Source organism: Ursus maritimus, unplaced genomic scaffold (genome assembly GCF_017311325.1).
Source record: "Ursus maritimus isolate PB19 unplaced genomic scaffold, ASM1731132v1 scaffold_21, whole genome shotgun sequence".
Taxonomy (NCBI): domain Eukaryota; kingdom Metazoa; phylum Chordata; class Mammalia; order Carnivora; family Ursidae; genus Ursus; species Ursus maritimus.
This window is the reverse complement of record NW_024424564.1, coordinates 19,145,854-19,168,582: the sequence shown is the minus strand read 5'-3', so window position 1 is coordinate 19,168,582 and position 22,729 is coordinate 19,145,854. Positions and strand designations below refer to the sequence as shown.

The following is a 22,729-nucleotide window of genomic DNA, read 5'->3' as shown; positions in this document are numbered from 1 at the left end:
GACATGACCTTTGTATTCTTTGGTAGCTTCCTTGCTTTCTGGTTAGATGAGATGTTCTAGGCTTGTATACTTTCTGTGCCATACCTGGAACCTACCCTTTCTCCCATAGGTGCCAGGTTCTTCTAGTGAAAAACTGAGTTTAGCCATATTTTGTGCTACGGATGCTCAGTGCCACTGAGTCAGTCTTTGTTTCTAGGTCTTATCAGTGGATAGAATTTTTTAAAAAGTATGTGTTTATATATGTGCATGTGTGTGTGTGTATATATATGTGTGTGTGGGTGTGTGTATATATATACACACACATGTATTTTGCATCTTACACATGTTAGATTTTTTTTTTTTTTACATTTCTAGAGGAAACTGCTCATTGCTTTAAATTTGTTCTATCATTCTTTAAGCAATGGAAGCAGTAAGCTTTTAAATGGGGTCTTTGTGAGATGAATTAGTGCAGCTTTCCCAGGCAACTTATTTATAAATGAGAAATAAACTTACATACCAGAATTTGGTTGACAAATTAGTAGTTCAGTAAGTGGAAACTCAGCTTTAGCGTTTTTGAGCCATTATGCTTTAGAATATAAAATGACCTTGCTGCATTAGGGTGACCTTTTTGAAGATTGCAATATTTTTATTAGAGAAAGCACTAATATGTTGGTTCTAATTCCACAGCCACAAACAATGACACTACAGTCTATTTATGATGACCTTGTGGTATATAAAAGCTTTAATAATGTACTATAAAATTGAAAATATAATTACCCAGAAGAGAAAATTTTAAAAAATCCGATTCAATTGTAGAAATCCTTCAGTTGACTTTGCTTTTGAGCAAGAGTATACTTAAAAAAAAGAAGGCAACTAGGTTTGGGTTGTATAGAACTTAAAATCTAAAAGTCTCCTCCATTCCCAACATAAACTGTAGACATAAATGCATTACCTTGGGGATTCACCCCCCAACAGATTTTGTTTACTTACATTTGAAATGCCGCACCTTTTAATAAAACAGTGTTACTAAAAACTGTTAGGCTATGCAATACCTAATAAAGAACTCTCAGTTAAAACACTGTTTTCATGTCATGGGTAAATTTTGGTTAAAAAAAAACAACACACAAAATAGTCATAGGTATTGTCTTTTACGAGAGAAGCAAAAGGAAAAAAAATTAGCTTTCAGTATGTAGAACTAATGATTGCTGCTCTGGCTATGAAACAGGAAAAGAGATTTCGTCTTTTATGCCAATTCCAATAAACTGAGAGTGGCTTCTGGAGCACTGTGTTGGGATGGATTTTGAGACTGCTTCCAGTCTCCGTGGGAAGGAAGCTGTGATCAATAAGGAATGGGGAGTCGCAGCATGTGTGCAATGCATTTGGTATCCATGATGAAACGGCATTTTAAAAAACCCAATAAACATCACAGTCTTACCAGATAAGCCGCCCACGTCCATCTTCTTCAGGTTCTTTGCCTCCAGAATGACAACGGTCAGCTTGCCAGCAGTCGGCACGTAACGAAGGGAGAAGCAAATATCACCCAATTTCTCTTGCTGTGAAAACCAATAAGAGAGAAGTAACTTTTCGAATAAAGGTGAAGATGGTTTGTACACATACACTGCAAATTCCTCAGGAGGAGGATTAGGACAATTAGAATGTGAAAGCTCTTAGGTTCATTGGCGTTTACCCAGTGGTCTTTCATTCACTGAGGTATGAAGAGTGATTGTAACCCATTCCAGTTTTAAATAGCTCATCTATACTTTATCATTCATCAAAATATATCCATAATTCAACAGTTCAGGAAATGAGACCGAGATGACTTTTTTAGAAATTCTACTCTGAATAGCACTGCAACGCTTTTGGCAAAATTTCATAACTTTATTAGATAGCTTTGAAAAGAGCCTAACTCTCCTTTAGTAGAATCAACCTACCTAAATTTTTGTCTTTTTACATTTCAAATAGGATAATGTCTAATACTTTAGATTTTTGGGGAAAGGACTTGTATTTGCATTAGACTGAATTTTTTAAGATTTAGCTCTTGTATTTTATTTATTTTTAAGGAAGCTCTGAACCCAATGTGGGTCTTGAACTCACAACCCAGAGATCAAGAGTTGCATGCTCTACCAACTGAGCCAGCTGGGTGCCCCTGGAATGAATTGTTAATGAAAAATTCTGAATTCCTTGTAGCTGAAAGGCAACAAGTAGACGTTTTTGCCATTTCAATTTTACTCCTTTCAAGTGAGATCCAAGTTTCCCCCCTTATTCCAATATTTGTACAAATCCAAGCAGCAGGTTGCAAAATTTCAGAATTGGGACTTCAGGATTGGGGCCAGTTACATGCTGGTTTGGTTGTTGATTAATTGATTTAGGACATTTCCAAATAGGATTGCAATGTGTTTTTCGTATGTCGTGGATGAGGCGGGGACCTGAAGTTCACGTGCAGCAAGAAGAGGCAGGATACGCATCTCAGGGAGGCTGCGAAGCCACCCTCAGAGGGACATCCCTGGCAGAACTTTGGGCTTCTGCCGGCCCCTCCCGAAGATGGCTTCTATTTGGCCACAGCTGAAGTAAGGCTTACATCTGAGGCTTGCTTTGTAAGTGCGTGTGGTTACTTTAGAGTCTTAGACTGGGGGGCTCATGTCAGTATGAGTTGTGGGAAAGCAAGTAGTTTCTTTTCCTCTATGAAGTCTTTCACTGAACTTCTGTGATTAGATGGAGATGCACTCCTCTTCTTTGGGTCTTGTTCTAGTATGTGAAGGTTTTATTCCACTCTTGTCACTTACACAGGAGACTTGCTGTGAGAGGTTTATGGACACTTACACTTCTACCACTCATTTCAGTTTTCACATGTCAATTTGCAAGAAAGATGGTTGGGTAGCAATATACTCCTTTAATAGTAAGCCTTTTTATGTATCACTTTAAAGTTCGAGAAACCGAGGTTTTCTACATTTAGAAAAACTTTCTTTTAGTGGAATGATGGGAAGCAGAAGTGGTTCTTGGAAAGCTTACAGGAACGGGATCCTGCAATCTCCATCTCTGCTCCTTCTCCTTGACAATTCCATCTTGTTTTCTCTACAACAGCCCTGTGAAGTAGGTACTGTTGTGTTCCTTTTACACATAAAGAGTTTGAGACTCAGAGGTTACACACGGTTATATAGGTATTTCAGTGTGGAACTGAAACAAGGTCCTTTGACTCAAAATAATGAGTTTTCTTTACCATCAGACCGCCATCTGGAATGACAAACTAATACTCCAACTGACCACCCACTTAGATATCCCACTCTCACTTTACATTCATGCTGTCTCACTAAATGGAGTTTATCACCAGATCTTCCCCTTGCTGTTCTCCTTTCTGACATCCCTTTCTGTCAGGGTCACTAAGTAATCGGTTCCCAGTGACCAGTGTTCCTTCTCTTTTCCTTTAGTCCTTCAGCCCACAAATTTTGACATTTCTTTGTCGATGTCTCTCAAATTGGATTTTTAAATTTTACTTAATTTTTCCCCATCCTCATCAACATGACCTCTACTGTCCTCACCTCTACCTCCAACACGCCCTCCATCTCTACTGTGCTATTTGCCACTGTCACCATCACTATCACCAGCTCCATCCCTTCTGCCTCCATTCTGTTTGAGATCAAGCTCTACACACTTCTGTCATCTTTTTCCTGCAACAGTCTGATGCAAGATCTCATGAGTCCTATTCTCTCCAAAGTCCAGTGTAGACTGTGTACTAATGCCAGGCTAATCTTTGAAAGGTCTGAACCCATTTTCCTGACTTTGTCTCTGCCCTAACTATCTAAACCTTCTACTTTACTATCTGTTCCACCTTCAGAATATAGTTTGAATCTGATCTCACCTCCCTACTTAAAGGCCTTCACTCTAGTACAGGTAGGGAGACCAACCTCTTGATTTGAAAAAGACTATTGGTTTTAGCCCTAAATGTCCTGTATACCCTGAGAAGCCTCAGTCCCTGGCAAACTGTAATAATTCATAATCTTAAGCCCAAGTTCTCCTTGCTGGCCTAGACCTCTACAGTGGCCTCCTAATAGCCTCTCTGCTTCCACTCTTGCTCCTTTTTAGATTCTTTCTCACCTACTAGGCAGAGGGATCCTTTTAAAATGGAAATCTGATCATGAGACAGTTCTACTTAGAGCTCTTCCCCGTCTTCCCATTTGGCTTGGAATGATCTGTGTTCCTTACACAAAAAGGCCTATGTGGTCCATCCCCTACCTCCTACTATACTCTTGATCTTCCTCTTCTCAAGACATGCCAGGCACGCTTCTACCTCAGGGCCTTCACCTTGGCTGTTCCTTCTGTCTACAGTATTCTTCCCCAGATACTATGATGGATTGCCCCATTAGTTTTTTCTTTTTTTTAATTTTTAAAAAAGTTTTATTGAGTTAGAAATAATATACAACAAAATTCACCCTGAGCATACGGTTCAATGAGTTTCAGCAAATGCATGCAGTCATTAACTACTAGCAAAATCAGGGTATAGGACATTTTTTAAATTATATTCGTTTAGCTTTTTGCTCCTATGTCACTTCTTTAGAGTTTTTATGTAGTCATCCTATCTAATGTCCTATCTGCTCCTAAACATACACACTACCTGGCCTTTGCCCTGCTTCTTTTTCATTCTAGCACATATCACTTAAAATTCTATTATGTTTGTTTAGGTTTTCCCCACTAGAATATCAGGTCTATAAGAGAAGAAAAATGTTTTTCTCACTGCTATGTTCTAAGCCCTAGAATAGTGGCTGGCACAGAGTCAAGGTCCATATATGCCTCTTGAATGAATAAATGCAGATTGCCTTCTATCAAATACAGTCAGATTGGTCTCCATGTTATCCTCTATTGCTACAGGTCAAGTTCTCCGGGAAGCAGACTCAGAGGTTTGCAAGCAGGAGGTTTATTGTGGTGTGTTCTTTGGATCAGCGCCTATGGGAGAGTGCAGGGAGCAGAACTGCAAGACAGGAAAGTTGGGCTGTGATGTAGTCCTAGCAGAGGCCTCAACCGATCCTATGGGGAGTTCTGGAACTGGGATAGCTCTTCAGATAGGTTCTGAATTCTTAAAAGGGGTGAAATTTTTATGGTCCTTAATCTACCAGTCATTGGATGTGGGCTGTCCCCACATCTTGGACCAGAGATCTCTTCTGCTGAGGGTGATGCTGAGAAGAAGGATCCCAGTTACGGGCCATCAGCCATCAACACTCCAGGCAGCCAGTGGAATAAATATTTTGTCCATAAAGATGGTGCAAGATTGGTGTGTGTGGGGGGGCAGTTCATCAAAGCAATTACTATATTTCTGAGTGCGATTCCTTTTCACCACCAAATTTTTTGCATAGTCAGGAAATCCATCTGCAATGTCTTCAGTCCTTTCTGCCTAACAAAATTATCCCGACCCGACCTTTCAGTCTTAGTCCAAGTTTATATCTTTAACAAAGTACCCCCTTACTATTCTAGCCCATGTAGATTTCTGCTAGCTATTGCTTTATAGCCATCAGCATAGTGCCTAGTAACGTTTTTTCCCCCTATTTATTTCATATGTGAGTTTCCCTCACCCTAAACTCCGGAGAAGCAGGGATTATACTTTATAAGCCTTTATTATGTGCCTTCTTAAGTAGTATAAATAACTGTTGATTGGTTTTAAAATGAGCGCCTCACCAACCGTTCACTTTGTAAACAGCATGGACACTAGTGTTTATGAACAGTATATCCAGTTTCATCAATGAGTCAACTAATGAATATATTTGGAGCTCCTTCTTTGTGCCTAGTGCCATAGACATGGCTATGTTAGGCCTTTCATAAAAGTAGAAATGAAAACATTTCTGGAAATGTAGTTTTTATAAGATAATTTCAAAACCCTATAGAGTTGCAGCCGACAGATGAGTGCTTTGGCTGGTGTGATTATCTCATGAAGGGGCCTTATTACTATTAGGAATTTCAGCTTTATGTATAATTTATTTTAGTCAATTGCCTTGATCACTAGGTAGAAACTGCCAGTTAGTGTAAGAAAGTTCCAACTGTGAGATTCAGAGAAATTAACCTGCTCTTTTAGAATATGGAGCTGACAATCAGAAAGAACCTTTGTTCTGAGCAGCTTGATAATTCTGTTATTTTTTTAAAGCAGCCTCTGAATAGAGTAACACAAATTAATGATTTAATAGACAACTACAGAAATGCCTTTCCTTTTTGAAAAGCATTACGTATAGATATTAGAACAAAGGTCATTTCCAATGGATAAATAAAAAGCTTGATTTAAAATGAATGTTTATTTGATGGCTTCTTTAGTACCGTCCATCATTTTATGTGTGAAAAGGGGGGTTCATTTTTGTGACCTTCGCAAATGGAGCTAAGTTCACAAGCTTGTTGGAAATGCTGTACTCTTGAATGAGTTTTAAAAAGGTATCTGAATTGACTTAATGCTGTGACATTTTACAAGGGCGTATTCTATTTATGTTAATCCTAAGATTTTTTTCCGTGTGTCAAATTGGTGATAGTTTCTCTGAGTAGAGGGTTTTTCTCTGAGGTTGGGAGTCTATTTAAAGGTTGACAAATAAAAAATGGCAGTCCAAAAATCTCAAAATGAAAATCAGCTGATTTGCATATTCTTCATTTATAAAAATACTAGGACATCTTCCAGTTATAAAAGGGATAATGTCAAGTTTCTCATCTTAATAAGAGTAGCTTTAAATATATCCTTTGGGTGGTAGTAGCTTTCAAATTCATTTTATTCCCACAACTGTACTCATACCACTGAACTATTTGCCAAATCAGTATTTACATCTAATGGTCCAGATGGTCACAGTATGAAATGATGCAGTGGATGTAGTGAGGCTAAAAAGACTGAATCTGGCCTAGTGCACAAATACACGGTAATTGCTCAGGTGAATGAGACAGTTGTCATGTCTTTGAATACTTACTTTATGAGGATGCTATATAACCTATTAACTCTGGATTCATTTAATTATTCATTTCTTAATTAAAAAAACAGGTTCTACCATAAGACTCTTCTAGTCCAGTCTCCACGGACACTCAGATGAATAAGAGGGCTTTACAAAGTTCTGAAAGTAGTGGAGTGACAGACTTAGATGGAGAATAATAATATAGTGCAACTGTACCATAGAGATGGCGCCAATGCTATGGGAGCAAAGAGGAGAAGGTTGGAACTTTCTAGGGTCTAGTGACAGAATTAAGGAGGCGAAGACTGTAATTGGAGATTTTTACCCCTGATAATCCTCATCAATTTCTCTGGCCCCCCCAAATGCACATTCTTTGTAAAACTAATGTGCTTGCCATTCAAATCTACCTTTAAAACAAGTTGTCTAGCTCTCCCCTTTCAATCAGAGCTAGTATGTATGGGGGGAGGTGATAAAGTAAATGTCCTGGGGTAGGCAGTGCCTGAGCTGAGATACAAAGGTCAACAGGAAGAGTCAGTGTGAACCATGTAAAGAAGAGAGTAAAAATGTTCTAGACACAAAGATGCACTTGAAAAGTCCTGTAACCGCTTAAACCAAGTTACTCTTCTACAAATGTAAAATTCATACAATTAAAGACGGATATCTGCTTTATGATTTAAATCTTCAAAACTTCCTCTTAATATAGGTATTGCCAATAGGAGATACACTTTACACTTGTAGTCCTATTAGATATAACAGAAGCATAGGTATTCTGACATGATCAAAATAAGAATGATGAAAGTAGAAAATCAAAATGCCTATTAAAAATAAGTAACAGCAAAGTACACTACAGAAGAGTGAAAAAAGCAGTAAATGTGGGCATTACCATTTGTTCATTCAACAGATATTTATTAGACATCTCCTACACAGACACAGGGACACAATAAAGCACACAAAATCAATGTGCAATATAAACATAGTAAAGTTATGAGTGCCTGGCACATATAACAGCAAACACTACTCTATTTTAACAAATATCCTATTTTACTGCCATCTTCTCTAGATAATGCCACATCCCTCCGTTCCTTTTCTGAACCAAACTTCTTGAGTGAATCAGTGAAAATCACTGTCCCTATTTATTCATGTTCCACTGGTTTTGCTCTTCATTTTATTGAAATGGCCACTGCTAAGGTTTCAGATGACATTCATCTTAGTAAACCATAAATATTTTTTTAACCTGAAGTCTCAGCAGAATTTGACATCCCTTTCTTCCTTGAATTCTGTGATACAATGATTTCTTGATTTGTTTATCTGCCTCTCTGGCCACTCAATCTTGGTCTTGGTCTTTCTCAAGCTTTAATCCTAACCCATTTCTTTTCTTCATAAACTAATAGAGGCATACCCGGCGATCTTGCGAGTTTGGTTGCAGACCGCCACAATAAAGCAAATATCACAATCAAGTGAGTCAAATGAATTTTTTGGTTTCTAGTGCGTATAGAAGTTTATACTATACTGCAGTCTATTGAGTGTACAGTAGAATTATGTCTAAAAAATGTACATACCTTAATTCTTCCTAAAAAAAAAAATGCTAACACCTGAGTGTTCGGAGATCACCATCACAAATACAATGAAAAAGTTTGAAATAGTGCAAGAATTACCAAAATGTGACAGAGACATGAAGTGAGCGGATGCTGTTGGAAAAATGGCAGTGATAGACTTGTTTCACATACCTTCAATTTGTAAAAAGTTCAGTAAAGTGAGGTATGATAAAAGGAATTATGCATATACTATCCCTGTCTATAGCTTTAATAACAATGCGGAAGTGATTGCCACGTGCCAAGTTTGTATCTTCACTTTAGATACTTTGTCTGAACTCCAGACTCCTATATCCCACTACCTACTTGTCATTTCCACATTAGAACATTTCACAGCCATCTCTGACTCAAATTCCAAAAACTGAACTCACGATCTTGTTTCACAATACCAGTCCACTCTATTTCAGTATGCTATCAGCCTCCAACTAGTTGCTCAAGCCAGAAAACTGGGCATTACCATTGACCACTAACTACTTCAGAGTTCAGATTTTATCTGTTAGAAATTTCTTAAGTGGGTTCACTTGTTTTCATCCTTACCCAATAAATCTCATATTCTGATATTAGAATATTCATCATTCTAATCCAATAATTGGTCATCTAGATTATTCTAGAAGTCTTAGTGGATCTCTCTAAATTTACTCCTGAAATACAGTGGGGAGAATCACCTTTTAAGTAACAAATCTCAAAATCCTCAGGTAGGTATCCTGTCTCTCTAGGGATAAAGACCCACACCTTTACCATCGTTTATAATATGGGGTCTGGCTCCTGCTTACTCTTCAGCCTCCTCTCCTGGCCCTTGGCCCCTCTGTGCTCCAGCCACATCAGTCATCTCCTTAGGATCAAACACGTCATGTTAACTGTATACTCAGAACCATCACATACCCTTGACACATTCTGTCCTCTTGTTCTCCCTTTTGTTTAACTTTTACTCATCTGTCAGACCTCACTTCTGTGTTTACTTAGAGAAGCCTTCCCTGACTTGCCAGACTAAATAAGGCTCTTCTCATACATTCCTTAGTAGCCCTCCAATACTCTTCTTTGAAATATTGATTATAATAGTCATGCATTATAATCATGCACAGTAACTGTAATCACGGACAGCAATCATGTATTTGTGTGATGATTGCATTGTACCTCACACCCATGAATTTGCTCATCTTTGCATAGTGTCCTTTTATCTACATGCATAGTGCTTGGCTCATAAAAGATGGTTAGTACATATTTATTGAGCCAAAGAATGAATATCTGTTTACCGAATGCTTCACTCTGTCAGAGACTACTTGCTGTTTGTCAGAATCCACTTAGAAGTAGGATTAGTAATCCATTCCACTTTCTGTGGTTTGCAGAAAATGAGCAACACTTAATTTTGTACTTAATTCAGTTTACTGAACACTTACATACATTTTCAGTATGTCAGTCATGGTGCAAGCTACTGGAAAAAGGCTGACTAAAACTTGCTCTTTAGAGACTTCTTCTTGGCCAGGGACAATAGGCATAAAACAGAAGTTCAACATAAAATGGTAACTGCCATTATAGAAACATGTTTTAGGAAGAACCATTCTAGAGAAGGTAGAGGAATTTGTTGGGGTTAATTTTATACGTGAATTTTGAGTGGAGGGTAGGGGAATGTGAACAGAATATAGAATGGAAAGTGAGTCCCAGAAATGTTCTTGTCAAAAGAGTCTTCATGCTGTAGTGTGCTGTGATGCCTGAAGTACCACCATTCATACCCTTCTGCTAAAGCTTTAGATCTGAAGGAGTCCTTTAAAATAAGATGTACCATTTTGCCCCCTAGTGGATGATAGGACAATCCATCATGGTATTAAATTTTAGTGGATAGTTTCTTGGGGTATGGAAGATTTATCTGAGTGGAAATGGGCAAAAATGGGGATGATCCTGATTATGTCCATAATTTGGGATGCTGTTTCTCTTAGAAGAGGGCATAAGTGGGAATCCAGGTAAATGACTAGTTGTATGAGGACATGTGAAGAAAGGAGATAATGGGAAACAGTTTGGAAGGTATCCAAAGACAAACCTTTACCAAATTGCCTTGTCCCATTAATGTTCTCTCTATGTTAATGGCATGTTCTTGATTTTTCTGGGTCAGGCCTGATTTTTAATATTCTATTTTCTTATCCAAATGTGACTTTGAGGCTCTGGGGTAAAGTGGATTCTTAATACTGGTTTCCATAACTCAAATATTTTAATCTTCTATAGTGAAATGTAGATAGCAAGTAATTTTGAAACATGGGCAACATATTTCTAAATAAAAATGCAAAATGGCCTCTGCACTTAAAAAAAGGAAGCATTGTAAAGAAAAATTATGTGGAAGGTGGGCCATTGATCCTGAAACATTCATTAAAACAAAACAAAAAACCACCAGAAAACAATGCCAGGTAATCATTGGAAGGCATTGTTGAACACTTTTCACCTTGAGAAGAGTGTTATCTCTTGTGGCAGAGACAGGCATTTGGATGATTTCTACGTAGGCTTATACTGATAAAGCAGCATTAAAGTTTTACTAATCATACTCAACAACTGCAAAGACTTTGTATCCTGACCTTTTGTCACTTGTAGTTATGTTTACTTGTGCATCCTAACTAACTTGAAAGGATACTATGGGATAATAGTCTTGACAGAGAAAGCTCAGTAGCCAGGGAGCTGTTTTTATCCAAAGAATACTTTTCCCTTTTTAGTTCCAGGATGATGGTGACCAAAAGGAAGTCTGGAGAGAATGGTAGTGGCACACAATTAGGAAACATCATTGGCCCAGGAAGGTTTTCCTTTTCCTCCTCATAGGGGGCTGGGTAAAAGACGAGATGGTGAATGCTGAGCAGACCCAGGTTGTGCCACTAGACAGCTCTAGGGGGCGCTCTAAGCAAATTCTTCCCTTGCTGTTGAACTAGGTAAGTAGCGCTTGCTCTGTCTTTGAGGATTACAGAAGATCTTCATGTGAGTCCGGGGGAACACAAAATCAGAGAGAACCAAAAGGAAGGTGATAAAAAGAGCGTGGTAGAGACAGGCGAGTCACACAGAAGCTGGTGACGGGAGAAAAGCTACTTAAACGCAAGGTTAGGGAGGTCAGAGGGGCCAACCCAGCTTCAGCTAGCTGGTCGTGGGTCTGTTCTTAGCAAATGGGAGACTTGAAGAAAAGAGAAGACGGGGAAGAAAAGCTGATGAATAGGGGTTGGGGTGGCAAGGCAGTGGGGAAAAAGTAGAGAAAGAAATAGAAAAGAGGGAAAAAATTGAGGAAGAGAGTAAAAAGTTTATTTCATCTTCTATTAGAAAGAGGGCAGAAGGAAGAGAGACGATAAGGAAAATCGAACAACTCGGGAATGGTGAGAAAAGCAGTGGGAGGATTTTGAAACTTTTATGTAGACTCACTTCATAAGGGATGAGACCTGCTGCTTGGCAAGGGACTGTGGGGGTGGGACCTTAATTATTAGTTCAACCGGGAAGAACCCAGGAGACGTATTTGCAGTAATTCAAATCTACAGAAATAAAGAATTTGATTTGAACCTCAGATGACAGAGAAGATGGATATATTTTTGTAGACTGTGTCAGAAGGAAAAGCACGAAGTACTGTGGTGATTTACCTGAGCAAGCCAAAGCTAAGACTGCTGGTTTTCTTCAGGATTGAAACAGGAGATAGAGGCTATGGCAATCTCTTTGGGGGGAAAGATTCTACGATACGTTGAAGTTCCATTAACGGCAGCAGGGAGATTTGGCATTAAAATAGGGAAATAGGAAAGTGTGAACTAGAAAGCCATTGAGAAGAACATGGGCACCTGGCTTCTAAGTTGCTTTTAATCCAGAACTGAGATGCATTCTGGTGGTGGTTGAACAGCTAGAGATGTCCTTTACATGTGTGTCAACAAATCACATGAGAAAAAAATAACCTGAAGATAAAAAGTCATAGATCAGGATAAGGTAGCATGGGGAGTTTAGTTGCTAAAAGTTGCTGTCGGGTAATTTTAGGGAGATGAAGGAAACTATTATTGACTGAAAGGAAAATACTATCAATTTTACAATAAAACAAGAGGGAAGTTAACACTCCAGAAGGGATTGGTTGGGGGCAAGGTGTTGATACTCATCAATGAAGGAAGAATACCACATAGAGTGGAGGAGTGGATCCTTGGAAAGGGAAAACATGGGTGAGATGTGGGTGTGAATGTGTAGTGGGAAAGACAAAAGCTGGAAAAGACCAGCTTTGTGAATGTGCCTGGCTCTGGGAGTCTTAACAAGCAAAGAGAATTAAGATGGTAGAAATGCAAGAATCCAGGTGAAACACAACTGCCTTTTAGACTCCTGGAGATGGTGGTCTCTCACTTGAAAAGATGTTTGAAAGTACAAAGGGCATCTCTGCGTATCATGCTCGTGTGGAAGATAAAGGCCATGGACTTAAAAAGGAAAATTGTAAAAGTATTGTACAAAGCAGTATCCAAGAAACAGAACAAGAACTATATTTGAATGTTCCTGATTGCCCCATGTTCTGTGCCCTCAGTGTTTGAACATGCTGCTTCCTGTGCCTGGTATAACCTCCCTCCCCTTGTTTTTTACTGGATTCCTACTTATTTCTCAACGGTTACCTCTTTGAGTCTTTCCCTAAGAGTTTGGTCCTTCTTCCATTTTTGTGCTTCCATGACAATTTTCAAACTCTCAGTATAGCACTTGTAATATTATACTCTACATGTCTGTTTACCTGTCTGCCTCTTTCATTAAATAAGCCCAGTGTTTTGGTCAGTATTGACTAACATGGTGTCTGCCATACAGCTAAGGGGCAGTATAAAGGGTCAGATCAAGAGAGAGTGTGCCTTACTGTAGAAAGGGCATAGGACAGAGAAAAACAGCAATTCTTAGTTTTTGTGCTGTAGTAGGAAAAGCTTGGAATTAGTTGGTCAAGACTGAGAGGGGGGAAAAAGGAAAGGCTCTGTTATATGCCCTAGTGATGGGGGGAAGAAAAGCTATGTCTAGCTCCTGGCTGATAAATTTTCTTTAGAGTTAAGATATCATTTGGATTTCTTATTAAAAGCAAAGAATGGAAGTAGGATTTTTGGGGATCAAGGCTTTCTGGGAGAGTAGGTATGCCAAAGACAATGAATAAAGATCATTGGGAAATAACTTGACAGGGTAAAAACGTAGAAAAGGCAAAGTGAAAACAATCACAAATTGGGAGGACTGAGTAGGCTTTAAAATTGGTACATGAATAACATCGGGAATTTCTCTAGTTCGATGTTTGAAGAGAAATTATAACTAGATTTATGTATAATAACTCAACTACCTTTGTTGAATGGTAAGAATAAAATGAGATCAAAGATATAAAAGAGCTTTGAAATAGTAATCTGTAAATGAAAGGTATTAACATTATTTTTCTTGCTAGTTTAATAACAGACTAACATTTTTAAAGTTTCCCCTACTTCTTTGCTTCATTATTACCTTTTTTAGACATCAAGGAGCTGGGTCTTGTAAAAATGCAAAAGAACCCTTCATTTCTTGAAGAGGTGGAATATTTGAATTTCTGAATAGGTATAAAAGTCAATTGTGACTATGGCCATTTTAGTCCTTTCCAGGGGAGGAATAACCCTCTACAGATGGAATGCCGTGGGATTTGTAAGAAAGCCTTTACTTGAGATGAAGTTTTTGTGCTACAAGCTTATGTCATACCTACTTGGTAGTTTCATAGGGTCACTGTGAAAACCACCTATTCAGATTGTGAGTAAAAGAAACAATCTTTCTCATGCATAGTCCCTTCAGTTTTTGGACATGGATGACATTCTGTGGAGCAGTGTATATAGACTAGGAATTTGAACTTTTCATCATGACTATATCTGACTTGAAGCAGTGTGAAGTTTACTTAACTTTAGTTACCTCCTTCAGAAAACAGGTTGAAGTGAACAATTCAAAGGCCATAAATGAACACCCCTGACGACATCTGCCTTAATCTCAGTTTCTTAGTGAAGCTGTCTCATCTGCATATTACTTCTTCCACCCCCCCCCCAAGAGTTTTTGACTTCTATCTCTTCAGTGGTGATCTTCTGTTCTCATTCATTTCTGCTTAAAGGTTATGCAGCTAATTAGTGTATTCCTCATGTAGGCCTTAAATGCATTGCATGTTGTGGCAGAGTTACAGAGGAAGTCAGGATCATCTCTAAGTGTATTTGGAATGCCATTTGCCAAGATTTCACAAATTGTTCATTTTGCAGAAACAATTTAGTTTCCATCTGGTTTGCCTAGGGGAAAGTTCATTGGTGTTCATTGTTAAGAAAATCAGAACATCATTAGAGAATTCCGTGGTCCCTTGGATGTCACTAAATCACACAGTGCAAAAATATATTTTATCTGCAAGGGGAGTATGATATGAATTTGAATGGCAGCCACTCTCTTCAGACAAGCACATAGGTACATCTTATTTGCTTTACTTTGCATGTATTAGGACCAACCGTTGGAGTGACCCTGCTGAGATGTCAGAGATTTTCTTAGTTATGTAAAATACATCGCAGATTTTTTGTGAGCAATGATTACTAAAAGAATTTTTTAAGACATATGTTATGCAGTTGTTAACTCAAGGCGTTTTAAACTATGACGACTTTCCTCCTTATTTGCAATGGCATTCTGGCTTTCATCTTTTTGAGCATGAAATTTTTATGAAAGAAATTTTCTTAAGTTTTGAGGAAACATAAATTAGAAAACTGACCCATACATATCTGGTCAATTTCACCATGACTTTTATCATTTTATTAGGATTGTTTTTTTATCTGTGGTTTTTATTATGTGATATCCTATTAATGGAAATCAATGCTAATTTTTTAAAAAGCACTTTTTCAAATGTGAAATCATGTAAAAGCATGTTCACCAACACTGTACCTTAAAATAATTTGTAGATTTCCATGAAATCTACCTCAGAAAAGTAATATTCATTGTTCAATAAATTCTGCAAAGGGACAAATTAAGAGCTTGAGGTAATCCTTATTTCCATTGCTTTGAAATGAAAATTCTTGGCAAATAAAAAAAAAATTTAAGAAATCACACAAGTTTCAGAAGACTCCCCAAAATCTTTCAGTTAGGAGAAAGAATATGTGAAATATAAGGATAGCATTTTGAATTTGAAACTGAAAAGAATTGTATAAAACTGTGTTATCTGAAATAAATGTTGATGAAGATGTGGAGAAAAAAGAATTCTTGTATGCAAATGCAAATTGGTGGGAATGCAAATTGGTGCAACCATTGTGGGAAATGATAAACAAAATAGAATTGTCATATGATCTAGTAATTCCACTACTGGGTATTTACTCAAAGAAAATGAAAACACTAATTTGAAAAGATATATGCATCCCTATGTTATTGCAGCATTATTTACAATAGACAAGACACAGAAACAACCAAATGCCCATCCATAGATGAATGGATAAAGATGTGGATTGTGTGTGTGTGTGTGTGTGTGTGTGTGTGTGTGTGTGTGTGAGATAGACTGTTACTGAGCCATAAAAAAGAATGGCATCTTGCCATTTGCAACATGAATGGACCAGGGGGGATAATGCTAAGTGAAATAAGACAGTCAGAGAAAGACAAATACCATACGATTTCACTCATGTGGAATTTGAGAAACAAATGAGTAAAAAAAAAAAAATACTGAAACACAGCAAATTACCAGTTGCCAGAGGGAAAGTGAGTAGGGGGATGGGTAAACTAGATCAAGGGGATTAAGAGTATACTTACTGTGATGAGCACTGAGAAATGTATAGAATTGTTGAATCATTACATTGTACACCTGAAGTTAATATAACACTGTTAATAACACATTTTTTTTTTTATTTAAGTGTGATCTGTAAAAACCCTTTAGGTAGTCTGAGTCCTTGAATATTTGAAAGCATTTGGCTGAAGAAGGTGAACCATAGATACATAGGACTACTTTTGTAAGAAGTTACAATAGAAGAATCTTGTAGTTTTCAGCTTATGGGGGAAAATCACACAAACAAGTAGAGAATGTATAATATTATAAAACAGTTAACTCAAAATTTATCCAGAATGAATTAAAGGTAGAGAAATGAACCATCAATGTTATTTATAGGTGAGCGTGGTACAGAGTTAGGTGGGAAAACTTTCTGAAGGAAGGTGTTTCTATTGTAAATTAAGAATACTCCTCTTAACTGTCCATCAATTGATCAATGGATAAAGATGTGTGATATATATACAATGGAATACTATTCAGCCATAAAAATAAAATCTTGCTATTTGCAACAACATGGATTGGAGCTAGAGAGTATTATGCTAAGCAAAATAAGTCAGTGAGAGAAAGACAAATACCATACGATTTCACTCATGTGGAATTTAAGAAACAAAACAAATGAGCAAAGGGGGGAAAAAGAGGGAGACAAACCAAGAAATAGACTATAGAGAATAAACTGATGGTCACTAGAGGGGAGGTGAGTGTGTGTAAAGGGGGGATGGGTGAAATAGGTGATGGGAATTAAGGAGCGCACTTGTCATGAAGAGCGCTGGGTGATGTATGGAAGTGTTGAATCCCTATATTGTGTACCTGAAACTGATGTAACCTTGTATGTTAACGAATTAGAATTAAAATAGAAACTTAACAAAAAAGAAATAAAAAAAACAACTTAGTTGTGTGTGAAGGTAAAATTTAAAATTGAACAGTTTACAAAAATAAGTTGGGGCAGTTTTTCCTGGCGTCTTTGAGCAAGTCCTATTCTTAAAATCAAGGTATATCAAGAAAGGAAAATGGACTGGAGCCTAAGTCTGTATTCCTAAAAGCTGTTAGGTTCACAAAAATTCTGGAGGCAGTTACTGCTGTAGTTAAGACTGCAGTTAGACTGCTGAGTTCAAATCTTGGCTTCTCACTTACTAGCTGTATGATCTGGGAATATTCTTAACGTTTGTGGGACTTGGTATCCTCACCAGTAAGATGGGAATGGTAATTTAAAAAACACCCCTAAATCAAAGGACTGTCATGCGGATTAAAGACTCACTACATGTGCAGTGCCTACAGCAGAACCTGACAGTAAGTGCTCAATTAATGTTGTTTTTAATCACAAGCCCTCATTTATGGAGTTCAGATCTCCCCAGCCACGAAGTACAGGTTATCATTCTCTCTCGTGAGAGAACAAATTGAGGTTCAGCCATGTGAAGTAACTTTCTTAAGGGAACATAGTTTTTAGAACCCAGAACACAGGTCTGTTAAGCAACAAAGTCCATGTTTGGTCTTCTGTGTGATGAAACTTCTGAAATTTTAGTTTTCCTTTTATAGTGGATCACTATTCAATAGTATTAAACCTACACCAGTAAGATACTTTAGCATAAGGTGTTGAACTGGAAAAAAAAAAATCACACGGCAGGATTTCCCTGGTGTAAGCGTTCACAGCCAGATTCTTCATCTCTAATATCATGCGTCGTCTGTTAAGCAATTTGTAATTGCTTTCATGTCTTCCAGAATGTGCAGGAATCAGCAGACTACAATTCCTGAATGACCGTCTCAAGGTCTAGCACTGCTGTCTGCAGACTGTTGAGATGGAAGTGTTCCTCAGAGGAGCAGACGCATGTCCAAACACAAGCTCCCCAATTTCCCTTTACATTACTGGGGTTGCCTGAGCTAAGCACACTGACTAAAAGGAGATGTATTACACTGCCTTGATTCAGAAGGGATAATAAAATGTATTCCCCTCTCCTCATAGGGATTTAGTGAGGTCAAAGAAGAAAAAAAATTAAAGGATGGGCTTTCTGCAAAAGAGGGGATAAATGCAAGAAAGAGATTCTCTTAAGCAGTGAATTAGAAAAATATAAAAGCAAGCCCCCTTCTCTAAACAAGAGGTAAGTGCTGTCTTCCCTGTTCTCCTGTGGCCAAAGATCAGTGGATTGTGTGATCCGCGCACCTGTTGGGCTGCACGTAGTAGAGGTTGGAGCTGAGGTCTTTAGTGAGCTAGACCTAGCTGTGAAAACCTGCTTTGTCACTGATGAGCTAGTGACCTTCGGCAGATGGTTTCCTCTCCTTGAGCTTCTGTTTCCGACTGTGTAAAGTGGGGCTAATGATGGTACTGATCAGCTAGTTGAGAGGATTCAATGAGATGAGGTAGGTGAAGTGCTTGCAGTGATGCCTAGAACATGATAAATGCAGAATGCCTGCTAGTTATTTTATTCTTCTCAGTAGCATTTCTATCCATGAACAATTAAGGGTTTTTAAAAATGATATTTGATCCATCTTTGTGGGCTGTCTACTTTGGCTAGTGCCTGGTGTAATGCCTGGCACATAACAGAGACTCCTATTTTTGTTGTATTAATGGATGGAAGGATAATGCCATGTGAATGTTTATACAGACACACCACTCTAGTGAGCTCTCTTACTATATTGTCCTTGGATACACGGAAGAGCACATGGACAGTCAAGAAGGGGGCCTGGAAAGAGGTCTATGTGAAGATGTGTATCTCAGCACACTTGGACCCACCCCTAGGTTCTGCAGGGAGGCACAGGATCTTTTCACATAGGGGTCTATCAAAGTTAAGTTCACTGAATCCTACCCTTGGGTAAAACGGGTTGGGTTCTGCCTCCCACTTGATTCTCCAGGGGTCCTGAGCTTGGATCATCAGCACAGTAAGGAGCAGGTGGTTGTGGTGGTTTATTACACCTGGCTGCTTAGCTGGGACGAGTTGAAATGGAAATCAGGAAGCTCATGAGGAAGTCTGTAAATATACCAGCCTAGACTGCAAGAATGAAGGCCATTTCCTGTTCTTCAGGACACTTTTTCCTATGGCGATTTTTCTTTTCCAGAGAAAGTATATGGCTTTCGACTATGAGCAATTCAGAAAAGTACTAGACTGGTAAATTAAGCATCGGTAAGGGTATGGTACTGTTTTGGAGACATTAAATACTATATATAAAGCATTTAAATCAAGCAAGTTATTGGTGGGGGGAAAAGGTGTAAATATCTTAAATTGAAATGAACTGTTTTAATCTATATGTCTGAAATAGAACTTAAAGTTTTTCCTTAAAATTAACGCATCTCTTTTTGTAATTTCATTTATTGCCCTGTTTCTTCACTTCTCAGTCAGCCAAGCTAGAATTAGAATCATTTTCAATGGTTCCCTGCCCCCACCTGTCTAATTGATAATAAAGTTTTATAAGTAGATTTTTAAAAAGATTTTATTTATTTGAGAGAGAGAATGAGCACGGGTAGGAGCAGAGGGAGAAGGACAAGCAGACTCCACGCTGAGCATGGTGCCAGATGCAGGGCTTGATCCCATGACGCTGAGATCATGACCTGAGCTGACATCAAAAGTCGGCCACTTAACCGACCAAGCCACCCAGGTACCCCTGTAAATACATTTCTTACAAACGTTTTAGAATTTGAGTTTTCTTCACTGCCATATAGTTTTATACACTTTGCAACAACCTCCTAAGTGGGGGCCAGAGACCCCCGTTAATCCTTGTATTGCCAAAGAATTGGCTTTCTAAGCCACACCACTGATCCAGCTACCGGCAGCTTTAATTTCTGACTCCCAACTGTGAGAACAAAATGTTAACTCTCACATTCAGGGCCCTAAAATATTACCCATATTTTTCTGGATGACCCCCCCATACCCCATTATTTTCCTCTCACATGTACTAGATCCTAGCCAGATCGAGGCATTTGTTCTTGAAATATTCCAATTGCTCACCCAGCCTCCTCTGCTTGAAAGTCCTTATTCTCAACTTGTTGAATTCCTATAACCCACTTCAAATTCACTTTCACAGTGTCCCTTTGAACTTTCCACTTCCAGACAGCAACGTCCCTTCCTCATCACCTATGAACACCTTGAGGGGAGAAACAAGGTCTAGTTCTTCCTTATAACACCGGGGTTCAGCATGGAATGATCTATAGATGTGTGTTTGCTGAATTACATCATCAGGTTAATGAAACAAAAAAAAGTCTTTCACAAAGGAGCCATTTCCTTTGCTGATGTGATTTCATTGAGATAAAGGCAGAGGTATAAAACTCGTAGTTACTTATTTAGGCAATTAGTACATATAATGGATTGATGGCCGGGAAGAAACGAGGCAAGGGTCTTTGTGGAATGTGTCACCGGGAGCATAGGTTCTGGAGTCGGACTGACCTGAGCTAACGTACAGACTCCGTAACTTAATAGTCACATGACTTTGGGGGAGTCCCTTCACTTTTCCTTTGTAAAATGATGGTGGCGGTAATTCCCTATTGGGTGGGATGGCTGCAGATATCAAACAATATGTACAGCCCAGAATAGACTGCTCTTAATTTTATTGAAGTAGGGAAACTTTCAGAGGCACCTGGGTGGCTCAGTCAGTTAAGTGTCTGATCTTGATTTTGGCTCAGGTCCTGATCTTAGGGTCGTGAGATCAAGCCCTGCATGAGGCTCTGCCTTGGGCGTGGAGCCTGCTTAAGATTCTCTTTCTCCCTCTGCCCCTCACCCTGTGCTCATTCTCTAAAAAATAAAAAAAATAAAGGAATTTGTATATAAAAGTTAAAAAATTGGGAGGCATATCAATAGTATTTCTGAACAGACGAAAAAAAGTGCCAGCAGATACATGAAAGAACTGTAGAGGCTTATTACAATAGGAATATAGCCTAAATTGTCAAGCTTGGGGTTTGAGGAGGGACACAGCCTCAACCTATTCCATAGTCGTGTCCACAGAACATTCTATGTAACATGTAATAGTTCTATGTAGTGTGCAAATGATTATAAAGCTCCTACCTGTAATAGCCATTTTAATAGGGAAATATTCATTTTCCTCATAATTTCATTTGTGGTTGCAACAGTTGAAATACTGTAGCTCAGATGGAAAAAGACAAGATATTATACCCGCCACTTGAGTCATCTGATCCCTGAGGTGTCATAACATATTTTCTCTCTAGGTTCAGCGGGATCGCTTAAGTGTGGACAAGCGGCCTATTTATCAGTGCCGTTGGCAGGGTATGTGGTGGGGCGGCATCTGAAGAAGTCTCTGAAATAAACACAACCATTAGGACTTTAAAAAGCCACTTGATGGTCATCCATTTAAAAGCTATTACCAATCAGCTGCCTCTTACAGGCAAAGAAAAAAAATCTGTGGGTTGAAGACACTTGAAATCAGAGATTAGTCAAGAGATGCTCTTTCATTTCCAAATAGAGAGCCAGGATGTCAAACATCTCTCTAGTTTCTCTAAAGACAAAATCTCTCTTCAGGAATTTTTTTTTTCTTTTAAGGGACAAAATGAACGAAAGCAACCCCCTCCACATTTGCTATAATAATGTGCGCCTCTCTTCCTACGTCCCCGAAAGCACGCAGCTGGCTGCCCTGCTCTAGTGAGCGTGTCACATTCTGCCTTGCCACTTGGCTCGTCCTCAGTTCCTGCCTGATCATATTTCGAAATGTCATTCATGTTTATGCGGGCCAGTGCACAAAACAAAATTAATTTAACTCACTATGGTGCGTTAATATTATTACTTTTGACACCATGGAAAACTTATTAACTATAGCTTGTCACAGGCCCCTCAGACTGACTAGCCCAACGGAGAGCATGCGGAGGAAACGTGATTTGATCGACCTTGTAAAAAGTCCAAGTAGTTGAACTTTTCAAAAATTATGCAAAAATTAATTCTGAATGGCAAGAAGAGCTCTGTCCCATTTTGTTGGGCTACACTATCAGGAAATGTTTTATGGCACATGATTTAAGCTTTATGTATTTTTTTCCTTTATCAATAAATAGCATCTTTGTATTTTAAAGAGGTGGTAGGCAATGTAACACCGGCAGTTACTGTGTAAATTATAATTACCCAAGACTGTAAATGAAGGAAAAGGAGAAAAGGGAGCTAGTATTCATTTCATGCTTACTACTTCTGGGTGTTCTCACGTTACTGCATCTTATTACAATGGCCTGTGAGGAGGGTTTTTTTTAAATTGAGGTATAATTGACATTGTGATGAGGTTTCGTATTCTCCATCTGATGCATGAGGACGTTAAAAGCATGAGAGGCTGGCTGACTGGTGTGGGCACAGTTCATGAATGGCAGACCTCTGAACCCAGGTCTACCTGCGTGCGAAGACCCCTGCTGCTCTGAGTCTTCTGCAGCCGCGCTTAATCACAAGGAAAAGACGAAACCATAAGCCTTACATGAAATGGGCCATATTTTCTCTGCTTTTCACAAACTGTAGGCTTCATGGAAATGATTTTATAGTTGTTTTTCAATTATTCAAAGCTGGCATTTACAAAGAGACCTGAACTTGGCATTGCAAGCTCAAAACTAAGTTCTATTT

At 38.6% G+C, this 22,729-nt stretch overlaps 1 protein-coding gene across 2 annotated transcripts in view; it reads right to left on the bottom strand.

The window, feature by feature from the left end:
• The window catches only part of SYT1 (synaptotagmin 1), a 201,943-nt gene that overhangs the window by 96,810 nt on the left and 82,404 nt on the right, over positions 1–22,729 (bottom strand). For both annotated transcript variants that reach the window (XM_008710351.1, XM_008710352.1), the window contains exon 6: positions 1,415–1,532. In XM_008710351.1, the coding sequence (XP_008708573.1) occupies positions 1,415–1,532 (118 nt within the window). The remainder of the gene's footprint in view (positions 1–1,414; positions 1,533–22,729) is intronic.